This window comes from Xyrauchen texanus, chromosome 24 (genome assembly GCF_025860055.1).
Source record: "Xyrauchen texanus isolate HMW12.3.18 chromosome 24, RBS_HiC_50CHRs, whole genome shotgun sequence".
NCBI classification, from domain to species: domain Eukaryota; kingdom Metazoa; phylum Chordata; class Actinopteri; order Cypriniformes; family Catostomidae; genus Xyrauchen; species Xyrauchen texanus.
This window is the reverse complement of record NC_068299.1, coordinates 22497495-22515209: the sequence shown is the minus strand read 5'-3', so window position 1 is coordinate 22515209 and position 17715 is coordinate 22497495. Positions and strand designations below refer to the sequence as shown.

The window sequence follows — 17715 nt, the reverse complement described above, 5'->3', positions numbered from 1 at the left end:
CCCTATTGGTCAACCACATTATGTATGCTGATGATCTGGTGATTGCTGCTCACTCAGAGGAGTTGGAGGCACTGCTGATGAACCTGGAGCTTGCCACTAAGAGATGGGGCCTTGCCATGGTGGTGTAGTGGTCTAAGCACATAACTGGTAATCAGAAGGTTGCTGGTTCGAGCCCCACAGCCACCACCATTGTGTCCTTGAGCAAGGCACTTAACTCCAGGTTGCTCCAGGGTGATTGTCCCTGTAATAAGGGCTCTGTAAGTCGCTTTGGATAAAAGCGTCTGCCAAATGCATAAATGTAAATGTAAATAAACGTTACCATCAGCACAACCAAAACAAGCACCTGCCTGGGTATTATGTACCATCGGACACACCACCCCCAAAGCTCCCAATTGGTGATGGGGCAGTTGTGGAGAGAGTGGAGTGTTTTCCATACCAGGGCAGTGTGCTTATGACCGGCTCAGGTTTGACAGCAGAGGTCTCACTCAGAATCAGTCGATCAGCATTATCTTTTCATTGGTTGCATAACTCTATGTGGAAGCTACCCGGTTTGTCACTCCGCACGAAGCTTCAGGTATTCTCAGCCACGGTCATTCCTTCTCTATGCTTGCAAAACGTGGACCCCCCCTAATGGAACATCTTCGCCGGTTAGAAACATGTAGGCTGGCCTGCCTAAGATCCATCCTGGGTTTAACCAGGTTGGATTGTGTGAGGAGCTCACAAATCTTTGAAAGATTTGGACAAAGTCCCATCAGTGAGCTCCTCCGGCAGGCAAGGTTGCGTTGGCTGGGTCATGTAGCCCACATGCCCTGCCACCGCATGCCTAAACAGCTTTTGTTCGGCTGGATACAGGGGGCTAAGCGGGTGCAGCACGGGCTGGAGAAGAGATGGGTGATGTGGTACAGGGGAATGTGGAGCTGAGTGGACTTGCCGATGACTGGTACCAGCGGTGTCAAGATCGACCTCTTTGGAGGAGGCTCATGAAGGACACTCCAACAACAATGGAGGGCAGAGGAGCGATGCTCACACTAATGAGCAGAGTGCCGGGTGGCTAAAGCACAGCAAGTTGGCACAGTAGGGGCACAGGTCATGCATCAGCCAGTCATCTCAGTCAGTCGACCCGTGTCACCTGTTGGATCTGTCTCATGACCTCCTGCCAGCGGGTGATCAACGCTTCACGTGGCCTTAAAGTGCACATAGCCTGGCACAAGCATCGTGGGACGTCACCGCCACTTAGTGGCGAATGCCGGTTGTTATTTTTGTTGTGTGTGTGTGTATGTGTGTTGGGTGGGGTGGTTTGGGTGGTTTTTGAGGAAATTTTTTAGGTTACAAACTGGTTACAAACAAGGGTATTATGCTATCAATATGGTTTATGAGGAAATTTCTAGTGACCCCAAATTCAAATCGCTTAAAAAAACCTACTAAAAGATGTTTTGTTTTTAAATGTAAAAAATGCAGAAAGTTTTTTGTGAGGGTTAGTTTTGGTGGTAGGGTTGGGGGATCCAATCTATGTGTAGCATAAGGTTATCCGCACCAGCCGCGCATGTGTGTGTGTGTGTGTGTATGAGTATCACTTTTCCTTGTAGGATGTAATGTCAGAAATTAACCCAGAAATGACACGTGTGCATGTGTGTCAGAAGGATGACTGTGCTATTGTTATGATTAGTAATAATTTGTAACAACTAGTGAAGTCTAGCTAGTTTCAGAAAGAACAGCCATCACAGTGTCCGCCTGCTTAGCCAGCTTTGTGCTGGTGTGAGTGGACAGTTTGGACAGGGTGTCCTTTAGGTTTAGAGATGTTATCTGTTCCCTTAACATGCCTGTGGGGGAGAAAAGGATGGGGTAAGGAGAGAAGGGCAAAGAGGACAGAGAGGGAAAGAGGAGGATATAGTTTAGTTTAGAAAATAGGGGTTTCTGTTCACAGTAATTGCATTCTTCACAAAGTATTTGACTACTGGACTAATAACTCTTAATAAGCTATAATACAGGATGAAATTGACTTCTAACTTTGCCCCTTCCACAGTGTCTAGGTACTAACTGGAGTTGGCAAGGCTGCAGATGAGGCCTAAAGCGCTGAATTTGACCTCCACAGCTACAATTGGGTCATCTAGCATTTTCTGCAAGGTGGACAGGAGATCTGCATCTCGAAATGGTTCCTGGATTGCCTCTGCAGGGGAGAGAACATAATATGAAGTATGGGTAGTGTTAGAGATAGGAAATCATGTTTGGAGAGACATATAATACATGCTCATTGACTAACCTACATGCAAAAGATTTCTAATAAAGCACTCAAACAGTCTTGTATTTGTGAGGTAAAGCAGCTTTCAAACCTTTACTCTTTGATAGAGCCACAGTGTACAAAAGAGCAAGTGCTACTACTTTTATTGTACATAAATAAGGACTGTCGATTGATTAAAATATTTAACAGGATAAATCTCACAATTTTTTCATAATTAATACATTAATGTATTCAGTTACAGGAAAACAAAATAATTGGCTGAAGTGTAATGATTCGGTTAATTCATTGTTAAGTTAATATTCATAGTGAATGCAACAGTGCTCTTTATTCATCACACTTGCACAAAGACAACAGCTGCTATATTTCTTAAACTCCATCAAAACCGCACAGGAAATGTCCAAACCCAATGAAAATGTTCAATAATTAAATAAAACAACTTTTTCCACACTCAATCTTGTTTGTTTAAAGTGGTGTTTGCCACTGGCTTGCAGTCCTTTGCTGGTGTTCATGTTAACATTTCATGTTAAAACATTTCACAATTGTTAATATACTCTTACCAATGTCTATTGCAGAGGCAATGGCCAAAGCAACTAAAGCCTCATTCTGCATGATGACGTGCTCAGTGGTTGCCATTGAGATGAGATGTTGAACTCCATCTGCTTTAATGACAGTGTGGATGACTTCCTGTAAAGACAAGAGAGGAGAACATTTGAGGGAAACTAGGGCAATGACTACCATTATACCATATGTGTGTATATGTTTAAAACTCACAGGGTTTCGGCTGTGTCTTATGAGAGCTGCTAAAAGGCGGTTGGCCTCCCCCCGGACACCAGCATGATCTTTAGCGTCACACCATTCCATGACCCGAGCTAAAAGAACCTCATCCTTACCTAGTACTGAAGCCGCTTCCTCTAAGAGACAGAGAGAGACAGAAAAGAACCAAAATGAAAGGTATCATAGAAATGGGAAAAAGTAACTGTTACTACAATACAACATAGTGTGGCAGTGCTTTAGAGCTTGTTTAGCTCCTGTATTTAGTTACCGGTACTCGGATCACCTTCGTCAAGACAAATTCTCATTTGCGTGTAGCTAGCAATTTACTGTGACAAAGCTGTTGCAGGCCTTTTGTCTGTGCACTGAGGTGTCTAAGGGCTCTCGCTGAAATAACACACTTCATTGAAGGGCTGGAAATAATAGCCTCTACATACCCTACATTTCAACAACAGTGCAAAGTTCTAGAGGATGAATGTTAATTTATCTTGGTTAGTTGGCATGTAATTGTGTATCTTTGTCTAAAATTATAGCATAGCTGTTTCTATGTCCTCCTCTTCTTCAAATTATTGACATCATAACATACAAGACTAGTTGCACACTGCTCAAAACGTTGTGAACATGATTTAAGACAGAATTTGATTCCCTAAAAAGTTGAATTGTTCACATATCCATCCATGTTATAACCATAAACATTGTTGAATAAGCTTCAAACTAGTCTCATCAATCTGTGGCCCAACAGTACACACAAATTCTGTTTTTCTGTCTAATCACCTTGTCCATCCACCATCATACGCAAAGTGCCCAGCAGTTTGAACTGGACAGGTGGCATATCAGAGCGCAGAAGTGTCCTGATCCTTTCAGTGACCCCGTCTTCCAACATACGCACCTTATTGGAAGCTAAAATCAGGAAAACAGAGAGAACGACAAATCTAAGCACAAACTAAGGCTATAATATGTACAGTATTCCTCACATCATCATTTAACGATGTATGCAGTACTAGAGAGTATCGACCTTATTCACAGCAGTGCCATTTGATTTTTGGATGGTAATAATACTGAGAATAAAGGATAGATTTACAGTCTAGGCAAGCACTTTTGGCAGGGTAGGTTAAACCCTCCCTGGATTAGTGGCTCGTTGACATTGTCATGGCAACGACTAGTCACAGCCTTTGAGCAGTCACTACCTGCCTATTTAAGGGTTGCTACATGCCACCTGGATATGCATCACTGTTACTACCACCCCTTTTTGCATCACTTGGCTTCGCCTAAGGTATGTTTTGGTAGCATTTTGTCTAACTTGCTGCTAGTGTATATTCATTGGCTAATATTAGTTTACCTGTGCAGCCAGGTTGGTTTCGGATCCATTCTGTTTCTCCGCTGTGTGTTGGCAGCCAATTTGTCCTCCAGGTATGAGGATAAACTTGTCTAAAAGCTGTTTCTTTGAGAGGCTGTGCTGTGCTTCCGTTTACATTCCAGCTTGTTACGTACAATGCATGTATGCTACAGGCTGCTGTAATTATAACCTGAGAAACTTCATATATTGTATTATGGTTTTCAGTGACCACTCTTTGGTTTGTATGTTTAGAATGTTTATTCTCACTGAGTGCTGTGCTCATTTTAGTTTTAATAATTTGCTGTTTTGTTTCTGGTAGGTTGATTTGCATGCTTGAGGGTGTTTCTCTCCCTCTCTGTCAGAGTTGCCGGGATGGGTGAATATAGCCTATAGTCAGATGACACTACAGCTGTGACAGCACTGAGTTTTAGTAAACTCATAGAAAATAACCACAACAATCCTAGATGTTTATTCAGTACTGTGGCTAAATTGGTTAGGAATAAAGCCTCAACCGAACCAGATATTACGTCACAGCTCAAGAGTAATGACTTCATGAATTTCTTTACAGATAAAATTGAAATAATCAGAAATAAAATTGAAGTTATGCAATCATCTGTCATAGCACCTCAGAAAACAGTGTCGAATAATTTCCCTCATGTGCAACTTCAATCCTTCGCTATCATAGGTCATGAAGAGCTAACAAAACTTATCAAAACATCAAAAGCCACAACTTGTTTGTTAGATCCTATACCAACTAAGCTCTTAAAAGAGGTATCTCCTGTAATATCAGAACCTCTTCTTAATATCATTAACTCCCCGCTATGCTTAGGACATGTCCCAAGAAACTTTAAAATGGCAATTATCAAACCGCTAATTAAGAAGCCACAACTTGATCCTGGAGAACTTGCTAATTATAGACCGATTAAAATCTCCTGTTTATGTAAAAAATACTAGAAAAGGTAGTATCCTCCCAAATATGTTCATTTCTACAGAGAAATAGTATATATGAAGAATTTCAATCAGGATTTATGCCTCATCACAGTACAGAGACTGCACTTATCAGAGTTACAAATGACTTGCTCTTATCATCTGATCGCGGCTGCATTTCTCTTCTAGTGCTTTTAGATCTTAGTGCTGCATTTGACACGATAGATCACAACATTCTCTTGAATAGGCTGGAGAATTATGTTGGAATATGTTGTGGAGTGGCATTAGCATGGTTTAGGTCATATTTAGCAGACCGCTACTACTTTTCTATGTAAATGAGGAATTGTCAAACCAAACAAAATAAAATATGGAGTGCCACAGGGATCAGTTTTAGGGCCTCTGCTTTTCTCCATGTATATGCTTCCCCTGGGAGATATTATCAGGAATCATGGAATAAGTTTCCACTGCTATGCTGACGATACACAACTTTATATTTCTTCAAAACCAGATGAGATTTCACAAATCTCAAAATTAGCAGAGTGTATCAATGAAATAAAAGATTGGATGGCCAGAAATTTCCTTCTACTCAATTCTGACAAAACAGAGGTTCTAATTATTGGACCAAAAAACTCTAAAAATAAGCCACTAAAATATAATTTGACTCTAGATGGATGTACTGTTACATCATCTTCAACAGCGAAGAACTTAGGTGTTCTATTTGATACCAATCTGTCCTTTGAAAATCAAATTACAAATGTTTGTAGAACAGCATTCTTCCACCTAAGAAATATTGCTAAATTAAGGCATATGCTCTCGGTTGCTGATGCCGAAAAACTAATTCATGCGTTCATGACCTCAAGACTAGATTATTGTAATGCATTACTGGGAGGATGTCCAGCAAGATCAATAAATAAACTTCAATTGGTTCAAAATGCAGCAGCCAGAGTGCTGACGAGAACCAAGAAATATGATCATATTAGCCCCATTTTATCATCGTTACAATTCCGTATACCTACCTTTTAAATTCCGTATTGATTTTAAAATTCTGTTAACTACGTACAAAGCTTTGAATGGTCTAGCTCCGCAGTACTTAAGTGATCTTCTACCTGTAACGAACGCCAATCCCCAAGTTCACCCCGCCCCCTCTAGCTCTCACACTCGCTCCCAATCACTGGAATATTAGTTTCACCTGCACTGTTCTTTTCCCATATTTATACCCTGCCCTTTCTCCCCACAGTTGTTGGTTATTGTTATTTTACCCCTTCGCTTTGCCAGCTCTAGTGTTTCGCTAGCTTTCCCCTGTTTAAACAACTCTCTTGTTTGTTTGTTATATTCTGATCTCCCGGCTTCGACCTTACGCTTCCCTTTACTAAGCTTCTTTGGATTTGCCCCTTTGTTATATTCTGATCTCCCGGCTTCGACCTTACGCTTCCCTTTCCTATGCTTCTTTGGATTTGCCCCTTTGTACTTTTGCCATTCTGCCAATAAAGCAGTTTTTCCCGACATTGTGACTATCTCTTCTTGTGCGTGTTACACTACCACGCTATATTCCAACACGTTCATTAAGATCGCAAAATTCTGGCCTATTAATAGTTCCTAGAATATCAAAATCCACTAAAGGAGGAAGATCCTTTTCATATTTGGCTCCTAAACTATGGAATAGTCTCCCAAACACTGTTCGAGATGCAGACACACGCTCTCAGTTTAAGTCTAGACTAAAGACTCATCTATTTAGCCAGGCATACATCTAATTTATCCTCCAACCCACAATTAGGCTGCTTTAGTTGGGTCTGCCAGAACCAGAAACCAGAAATATTGAGCATGATCTCTAACTCTGCAATAAATTCAATGGCATCTACGCTTACATCTTTTTATTTGTTTCCCTGTCTCAACCTCGGGACTCCTATCCTGAGGTCACCAGAACCGGCTGGATCCAGCACCATGTTGGACTCCACTGCTACATGTCGCATAATGATGATGACTAAATGCAGCCGGTGCCAGCCAAACATCACTTCAATCTATTATGATGGACTTCAGAGGATGAAATGATGCCAACTCCAACCTGCATCACCTCGGTCTATTTATGGACTACAATCTTGAAATGAAATGCTTAGACTAACTATTGCCAACAAAAGCCTTCATCAGCCAATTAACAAGGACAATTGCATCTATGTGAACTTCTGCAATTAATCAAGATGGACTTCAAAGACTTTGGTCATTAATCTTACAGTTCAAACACAATCGATGTTTAATCACTGACCCTTAACACTTAGTTTAATAATTTTAAACCATGATTTTACCTATACATAATTAATATTTACGTTACATTCATAATGTTAGCCAGAGGGGAACTGGCCCCAACAGTGAGTTGATGGGGTTATTTTTCTCCATTAATCTTATGGAGTTTTGTGTTCCTTACCACAGTCGCCTACAGCTTGCTCACTGGGGTTATTAATACAATCATCATTTAATAATTTTTAAACACTATTAAAAATCGTATTTCATCTAAATTACACAATGATGATTAATCGACTTTAAAGACATTACAGTTTTATCGTCTGTTAATGCTGATATTCTGTAAAGCTGCTTTGAAACGATGTGTGTTGTGAAAGGCGCTATACAAATAAAATTGACTTGACTTGATATGTGCGTGTATACATGCATATAATTTTTTTTTTCCACCCAACGTCAGTGTTGGAAACAGAAGTGTTGCTTCACATGCTCTTTTTGGAGCATATTAGTTTACCTTCACGATGTTTTGTTGTGGTTTTTAATCTACTGGTTTCCTTTTGTTCCTTGGGCGTTTTGCCCAGGGCTTTCTTTTTGTTTCGGTTATGTATTTTGTTATCATGTATTTTGTTTTAAAGTAAATTAGTTGGTTATTAATTTTCCATTGTTTTGTGTATTGATTTTGGATATTCTAGCATAAGCTCAGTTTTTTCAGTTGAATATCTTTTTATATATATATTTGTTTTGTTTGTTTTTGTGTGGGTTTAAAGCCAATGTAGTGATGTGCTCCACTCTGTATTAGGCTTTATAACATTCTAAAGCTCTGTTCTGACAAAAATTTGTTTGGAATATTGTTTGATATCCATTGGTTAATGTTCTTTTCCTTTCAGGAGCAGGAGGCCCCCGGAGTAGGGAGGCTAGCTATCTCCATTTATGTTGTAGTGGTATTTCCATCACTGAGTGCTGTGTTTTGCTGTGTGCATCTTGCATCTCTCACTTGTGTGTATGGGTGTGAGTGACGTGATTCTAGGGGAATAAGCTCTCAGCTTGCCTACCCCACTGCTGGTAAGCCTCAGCCCTGCTAAGTTGCTAAATGGTTGCTAAAGGTGGATTACAGGCATCTCTTGTGCATCAGAGCATAATATTTGTTCAATCCAGCTGACAAATGTTTTACCTATTTATTATTTCTTGTGTAAATTGAAATAAAGACATCTATTTGTGTTAATGTACCCTTGTCTCTTGCCTTCTTTCTTGTAACAAACCAGTGTGCCCTTTTTGGGTTATATCTCTAGGTAGTTCCAAGGGTGACATAGTTGGTTGAATTTGGAGTGTATGTTAAACATGGCGCTGCTGTGAATTTTCGTAAAATGCCATTTTTAGTGAGACAACACCATTTCAATGTAGATGTATACGCGTAGACAAATCATTTTCATCCGAAAATCTATTAGTGTGAACGCGGCCTACGAATGAGTGTAATGGGAAAGATATACCTACTGAAAAGACTCTTAGAATAAAATCAGTTTCCATTCTGGTCTAGACTAGTTTATGCTTATTAGTGTTGGTCTAGCTTGTGGACCAGCAATGCAATGCTGCTCACCAGCAAAACTAACTTGGTGAAACCTTTTAACCAGCATGGTCTTACTACTAAAGCTGGTTGGCCAAGCAAGTATTGCTGGTTAAGCTTGTCAAGAAGCCTTGGGGGAACACTTGCATCTTAATGATGTACCGATGTTCAAAACCCAACACATGTTGGTGAACACCCTTGCTTGTCTTTTCAGGGAACTTGGACAATGTTTCTCAAATAATGTATGTATGTACAGAAGGCAGCTTTATCATATTTAATTACATTGAAAAGAACTGAAAAGAACCTGGAATGGCGAGATTTCTAAGTGCGCTGAGGCCAGCGTGCTGTACAGATACATCTCCCTCTGTTACATGCTTCTCCAACAGGTCCAGAATATGAGGGACGACCCCCAATTCTAACATCTTCACACAGTTTCTGTCTAAGAGCAAAAAAGAGAACTGTTTTGAGCAGTTTTCATCATACACATGAGCAAAAACTGAAAGTCAGACTAAACCTCCACACTCCACAAAAACTCCATAATAATCTCATCACCGTTTCTGGCAAAGTTAGCAATGGCCAGAGCTCCTGACAACTGCAGCTCGGTGTTTGATGACTGCAGCCAAGACAGAACATCCTGATACACGGTCCCTGTACCTTCCCCAAAACACTTCTGCATTGATTCATCTGTAAAAAATGTTTTATAAAAAGCAGATGATGGCAGAATTTTTTTTAGTTTTATCAATAATTCATCCACTTTAACTTTTAATATTTTACGATCTTAGAGGTGACATTGGGTCAGCCTATAACACACACAAGTGGTTATAGGCTGTACTACTATGTGAGTTTAGTAATATAAAAAAATAACCATGGCAAGTTATAGTGCTGAAGTAATCGAGAGACATACCTCCCAGAAGGAGGGACACTATAAGGTTTGAAGCCACTTTGATGCTGCAGAGGTCATGTGTGTCAGAGCCACCCTGAAGAGTTCGAATCATTTCAGAGAGAGCCTCAGGCACGGCCATCTCCACAAACTGCAGTTTTAGACCATCTAAGAGACATGTACATGTGGTTGCACAGGCATTTTCAAGGACACACACAAGGACCTTTTTATAGTAGTTCACTTCTAGACATCATCAAACAATGGTGCCTGAGGCCCAAGATAGATCCAAAGCATGCTTTAAGAATGATTGTTAGGTTAAATTCAGTTTCAGATATGGCCCTGTTTTGGACATTTTGCTCACCATTCTCTCCGAGTGACCCAAGAACCTCCAGAATGAGGTGTCGACGTTCTGCATCTGGTGCCCGTTTTAACTGATAGGTCAAAACCTCTGCCACACCTACTTCAGCCAGGGCCTCTCGTGCAGCATCTGAACACACATGACAAGATATAAAATTGGACATACATCAAAATCACTCACGATTTTAGGACAAACATTCTGAGCCCTCTTGCCAAATAATGTTTTTTTTAAATTGAATTATGACCCTGTTGTAACAGATGGGTTTGGCTCAAATATGCTCAAATTCGGAAAAATGGAGCATGAAAATTGCAATTACTACAAAATCAACACTAAAAACAAAAAATATTTAAACCCTTTTTGATATTTGTAACTGAGATATAATGAGAACAATATCTAAACTTTTCTGTAAATAAGATAATCAGGCTAGAAGGGATGAAGTGCAGTGCCATGGCTATAAAAATGCAATTGCTTCAGTGTGGTGATATCCAGACAGCTAGTGTTTTTATCATATATGATTTTAGAGCTCCCACTCTCATTTTACATTTGTCTTACCCACATCAGCGAGGTTGCAGAGTGCCAGCAGGCAGACGTTTACCAGCGGGTCATTCTCAGGATACTGCTGCATTATTGTCACCAGCCTAGGGATGACTCCATTCTCCACCAGCTGTGTCTGCTGAACAGCTGAGAGAGAGAGATCGATATGGGAAAGGTGGGTGAGTGGACACACAGGGACAGACCAGCAAGAGAGGGACAGATGTCAAGGGAGATGATGTAAATATACAAATGGGAAAAAGAGCAGTTGTTTTGCTGTTAATTTGGGCTCAGTAATGTATGATACTTTGGATTTTTGCTTGCTGTGATGTTGGCTTGGTGCTGTGAAGACATTCCTATCATTTAACATTGTACTCTTCCTGTGTGTGTGTGTGTGTGTGTGTGTGTGTGTGTGCGTGTGTGTGTGTGTGTGTGTGTGTGTGTGTGTGTGTGTGTGTGTGTGTGTGTGTGTGTGTGTGTGTGTGTGAGCGTGTATTTATCACTTTGTGGGGACCAAATGTCCCCATAAGGATAGTAAAACCCGAAATTTTTGACCTTGTGGGGACATTTTGTCGGTCCCCATGAGGAAAACAGCTTATAAATCATACTAAGTTATGTTTTTTGAAAATGTAAAAATGCAGAAAGGTTTCTGTGAGGGTTAGGTTTAGGGGTAGGGTTAGGTTTAGGGGATAGAATATAAAGTTTGTACAGTATAAAAACCATTATGTCTAAAAGTCCCCATAAAACATGGAAACCAAACTCTGTGTGTGTGTGTGTGTGTGTGTGTGTGTGTGTGTGTGTGTGTGTGTGTGTGTGTGTGTGTGTGTGTGTGTGTGTGTGTTTGTATGTTCTAGATTTTAAATAATTTGGTCTTCTATGTTGTTGTGCTCTTAATCCACTCTGCCCCTCCAGGTTAGAGCATGCAATAAATGTGACTGCTTATTAGCTTGTTAGAGCTTATTACAGATTCTGAGAGCAAACTAGCTTGTAATTCCTGGGTGAGGGAAGTGGAGGTAGAATAGTGAGTTGTTGTAGAGGCATTTAAGGGTTAGATGTTTGAGATGATTCAGTCCTTGCAACAAAAAGTAGGCTACAACAATTAAAGCTTTGCTGAGCTGGCTCCCTTACAAAGACTGACTGTAAATGTATCCTATTATCCTGGACTGTAGAATGCAAGAGGACTTTTCAGGCACCTAAATCCAAGCTGATTAGTGCACCCAATCTGATGTTACCTGATCCTAAAGAAATGTTTAATGAACTGCTGCAAGTAATAGAGATATTGGAGCTTTCCCAAAAGATTTAGTAAAATTACCAGGTTATTACTAGCTGAGTCTTGACAAAACAGGTCTGAAATTATGCAACCACACAAAAAAAGAATGTCTGTTTGTAGTGTATTTTACTTTAAATTGTATTTGTTTACTTCACCCTTGGAAAATGAGCAGTACTGACAGTTGCCATCCAGCCCCAGAGCATTTCAGCAGCTCTGGCCATCATCATCAAGGCCCTATGTACACTAGTATTCCTGGCTGATGCCATCCTGGTTTAACTTATCTGAATAGGCCTTGATGCTGCCATTCAGCTCCAACATACCCAAGCAGTCTTGGCCACCGCCATCCAGGTCCACTACACTCAAGCAGCCCCAAACTCTGCCACGAGGTCCAAAGCACCCAAATAGCCCCGGATGCAGCTATCAGATCCAACACACTTAAGCAGCCCCAACCTCTGCAACAGATGTCTAATGCACCAAAACAACCCCGGCCACAGCTATCAGGTCCAATGCACCATAGCAGACCCAACTTCTGCCACTGAGGTCTAATGCACCCAAACATCCCCATCCGCAGCTATCCAGGTCCAACGCACCCAAGTAGCGCCAACCTCTGCTACCGAGGTCTAATGCACCCAAACATCCCCAGCCGCAGCTATCCAGGTCCAACGCACCTAAGCAGCGCCAACCTCTGCTACTGAGGTCTATGCACATGAACATCCCCAGCCGCAGCTATCCGGGTCCAATGTACTTAAGCAGCGGCAACCTCTGCCACCAAGGTTTAATGTACATGAAAAGCCGGGCTGCAGCTATCAGGTCCAACGTACCTTAGCAGCCCCAACCTTTGCGATCAAGGTCTAATGCACTCGAACAGCCCCTGCCACAGCTATCCAGGCCCAACACACCTACACAGCCCCAACTTCTGCCACTGAGGTCTAATACACTCGAACAGCTATCATGTCCAATGCACCTAAGCAGCCCCAACCTCTGTCACCGAGGTCTAATGCACCCGAACAACCATGGCCACAGCTATCCAGGTCCAACGCACCTAAGCAGCCCCAACCTCTGCCACTGAGGTCTAATGCACACGAACAGCCCTGGCCACAGATATCCAGGTCCACTGCATACAAGTGGTCTTGGTCCCCGCCATCTAGGTCCAGTGCACTTGAGCAATGATAGCCACTGCAGTCCAAGTCTAATCCCGTACATTTGATTGCTTGCTTTTGTCTAACTTAAAACTGTACATTCAGTGATGGACATTGACAGTGTCACTCACCATTTTCAAAGCAGATACGTCCAATAGCTCGGCCGGTGTGCAGCAACTGGTCCTGGTTACAGCTCTTCAGTAAAGGCACTAACGCTGTCACCAGACCTGCTTCAATGCAGCGCTCCCTCACAGCAGCTAACACACATGAACACAAAATGTGTTCTTTAATTAAGCTACATGTAATTAGTAACAGATTAGTTATACAATTACACATATTATTCCTACTTATAGACTCCTTTTGGCATTATAACATTTTATATTATTCTGTAGTATTATAGTCCCATTTACTGAAATTGTACAGTCATGTTGGAAACATTTAGTCCCTCAGACCACATAAATACACATATCTATCAAATGGTCTGTAAAACATATTAAAGATGTATCTCTTTTTACCTTCCCTGGACACCTCTGCCACCAACAGGGTAACCTGAGAAGTGAGGGGACTCTTCTTCCTCAAGACTTGAGCCAGTATTGGCAGAACACCACTGGAAACTATTTTCTCTGCTGTTCCTTTCTCTGGGAACAGATAGAGCTTTTGCTTATTTTGGATTTATGTATGTAATGTGCATATCTAAAGTGGAATGTGCGTATACAGTAAAAAAGTGGGGTTCAAAAGTCCACTTATATTCTATTTATCTATTTTGCTTTTTTTCTAATTTAATACAGTTTTTATTTATTTTTTTCAAATTACATTATTAGCATAACATTTTGTGAAAATTGTTTAATTGAAAAATTAACATTTCTTAATATATGGAAGGTCCTTTTGCATTTGTTTTAATGACTGCATCCATTTATGGTGGAATGGATTCATGTTTCTGTAAAATCTATTGATCAATGTTATACACTATTGAATAAAACCAGCTGAATAAGTCTTCATAGCTTAGCATGAATTACATTTATTTCACCTATATCAAATCAGTTTCAAGCCACTTTTTTTCTAGTTGCTATAGTTTTTCTTTTATTTCCTCACTCAAGTATTGTACTGTACATGTATTGTCATAGTAATCCACAGATGGCTATCTGCTCTGGAGACAGCGACAGAGATCCTACACAGATGCTAGCAGTAAGAAATGTGCCATTAAAGCATGTTCTGCTCAAGAAAAGCATCCACAAATGCCAGGGTAGCAGGTCAAGTTGTCAAAGGAAGCCTAGCTACCATGGACTTTGTTTTCATTTGTGGGGGCGGCTCTTCAATTTTTAGATGCATCTTCAATCTGAAAGCACAATAAATCTGCCAAGGAGGAACAGCAGGTGCAAACTAATTTCTGCAAAAGAATGAGCAAAAGATTGGGAATGAAATGAAGAACGGGAGAGACAGATTAACGAGATTACCCCCCCTCCTCTTCTCCTTTTTCTCTCTCTCAAATGTCAATGCAGATTACTGGTCTTCTTCTTGTGCCCCAATAAACAGGAAGATAAACTGACTCCCTGCTGACCCCTACATTTGATATTTTTTCCACACACTAACACAAACAAACAAGGAGTCAGAGGCAAATAGCAGTTCACACCATGAGCACAGTACTAAATGATGCACCCTCTCAACAGAGCTTCTGACAAACAATAAACTCTCATATGAATCATGTCACCAGGACTGGATGCTGCAATGGAGATTAAAATTGGATGGATGGATGGATGGAGGTGGAGATATAGAAAATCTAGGGTCAGTTTATGGGTATGGGTGTAGATACTCACTTTTCTCCAATAGGAGGTTCAGCAGAACATCCAGATGGGGCTTCAACTCCTCCTCCATGAGCTCTGTGCTGACACTGATGGCCTTCAGGGCCTCGTTGAGAGATTCTGAAACAAAATCACACAGCATCATCACCACATCACAAACAACACTGCTTTATATTCAAAAGCAACAAGCAAACATAATTTTGTCTGCAAGTTATTTGTCATGGAGATTCAAAATGTTATATATGGTCACATGCATTCAGTGAATTCTGCATAATCATACATTAATATTATGAAATGGAACATTTTCACAGATTTTAATGACACCCTTTCACCTAATATAGTATCATAAATCAAGGGTTTTTAATTAGTTTTATTTTAATATAAATGTATACGATTTTTCTTTGTGTTATATTACCCTGGCATTAATTTAGACAGGGTTTCAAATACAGCTGCTGAAGCAGTGAATGTAAATTTGGCATTTCGTTTTTCTCTTCTGACCTGCCATACCCCATTCTTCCTGCTTCCAAAAGACTTTAAAAAAATAAGTGGAGTAAGATGAGTCTGTGGGTAAGTTGACCCACCCTCTGTATCTAGGCAACATTTTTTATCATGTAACCTTTTAAGCAGGAATTCTCCATAATTTGCAGGAAGTACTCATCTGGCTGTGAAAAGGAAAAGCACATGGGAAAAGATGTACTGTAAAAGTATGTTTTATGCCAAAAATATGTTTTTGCTGACCAAATTATTTTTTTTACTTTTGAGTTTACCTGACAATTGTGCCAAAGCAAATGTATTTTGGTACAAAATTACATATCACTCATATTGGTGTATATCCAGACTTACTGTCACAGCCTCAGTTGTATGTGTGACAAGGCAGGCAAAGAATGAGGATCTAAATGCAGCTTTATTAACAAAAGAATAAACACACTAACTCAGAATAAAATGCTAACAGAGCATAATACAATACATGCAAAGACTGACAAACTAACCAAAGGAAACAAGGGCTAAATAAACAAAGGAAAACAAGGAACACATGGGGAAACAATCAGGGAGAATCAATCATGAAATAAACTACAAAAGGACAACACAACTGACACAGGAAACAGGAACAGAGAACTAAACAAGAATTTCAACATAAAAGTCTAAACAAAGACAGGGAATATATGACAGTATGATATCGAGTGATAGCAGACAACTTGAAATAAAGGCAGAAAATTAATTTCAAATTTCTCTTATAGGGAAAACATATGTAAAAATCAGCTCAACATTTCAGCTCAACATCTCCCACTCTCCTATAATAGCGTAGTTGTTTCTTGGAGCAAATGGGAACGTAAACAAATACAATTTTCCTGTGGTCTCCCATTTATGCTATAGTTTATTTCCACGCTCCAACCCTGGAAATGTGAAAAGAGTCCATAATGTGAATATATGTGCTGGAGACTGAGGCATGTAAAGATTATCTGGATTCAACAACTCTTGCAATGCATAATATGCAGATCACAAAATGAATAACATTAACGCTAAAATTGTTCCATGCTTTTGAGATCAAATCAAAACTATTTACGTGTTTTCTGTGAGTAATTTAGCTTGTGGATAAACATGTCAAAGTGATTTTTTTGCAATCTACTGTGATATTCATCACTAAAACTCAATGAAGTGAATGAAAACCATCATAGATTCCACTTTCATCCATGGTATATCCAACACACAACATTAAAGGTCATGCCTACAGTCTTCCTCTGTGCACATTATGATGGACGCACCCATAAGAACCAAACAGAACCTGAAGGAGAGAGTGAGAGATTCTGTGGCTCTTCTGTATGTAATCACCCTGATAATCCCTAGTAAGCAGAGAGAAAATAGACAAGAGGGTTTCTATCAGATACACCCATGTCTCTTTATTCCCTACACTGTGTGATCCATTCACAGGCACAATGGACATCTCTTCTCTTGCGATATTATTCCTTCCTATTAATGGAGTAAAGGGTAGGGTAAAAAGCAGCAGTGCGTATGCGAGCTGGGCGGGGTTGAGGATACCCAGAGGCTCTCATTAACTCTGAGTGTCTGGCTCCCAGCATGTCCTTATATAAACACCTACACACTGAGGATACACCTCTCAAAGAATGGGGCTTTAACTCACCTAGAGGGCTAATCACAATTCCACTGCTCTTAACCAATGACCTTTAGAGTAAATCAGTAGGAAAAGATCTCTTAGACCATCTCTTCGAAGTTATACCTTGTGATTTTCTCCTCCTTAGGATTTAAAACTCGCAGCAGTATCCTGGAAGGACACATGCTGCTTGTAATTGTATGGCTGACTTGTTTGGCTCAACGCAAAAGCACAGAGAGGATTTACAGAGAAAAGATTTTAATCACTCACCTACATCTGCCATGACCACAGAGTCTCCCTCAGAGCCTCTCGGTATCCGTCTGTATCTCTGCAGCTGCGTTTGGTAATTCTCTTTATATGTGTGTGTGTGTGGTCAGAGAGCCAGCCCTGAGATTGCCTGGAGTCAGTGTAGACCCCGTGTCTCTCCTCTGCTCCTTTCCCGTTTGCTCTGATCACACATGCGTATTCCTTCAGACCCTAGCTATCATTCACTCTCTCACTTTCACTCTGTGCCTCTCAGTGACGCTGCATCCACTTTGGCTTATTCACATGCCCTATTATT

At 40.5% G+C, this 17715-nt stretch overlaps 1 protein-coding gene across 1 annotated transcript; it reads right to left on the bottom strand.

Annotated features, from left to right (window-relative positions):
• Positions 1-1663: 1663 nt before the first annotated feature.
• On the bottom strand, positions 1664-17497 carry LOC127617681 (rap1 GTPase-GDP dissociation stimulator 1-B-like). The gene is made up of 14 exons (XM_052089725.1): positions 17424-17497; positions 15059-15163; positions 13760-13882; positions 13376-13501; positions 10857-10985; positions 10308-10433; positions 9971-10114; positions 9619-9750; positions 9371-9505; positions 3785-3910; positions 3011-3150; positions 2797-2923; positions 2039-2167; positions 1664-1820 (listed from the first exon to the last, which is right to left on the bottom strand). The coding sequence occupies exons 1-14, from the start codon at positions 17434-17436 to the stop codon at positions 1693-1695; spliced, it is 1683 nt and encodes a 560-aa protein (XP_051945685.1). The 5' UTR covers positions 17437-17497; the 3' UTR covers positions 1664-1692.
• Between the last annotated feature and the right edge of the window lie 218 nt (positions 17498-17715).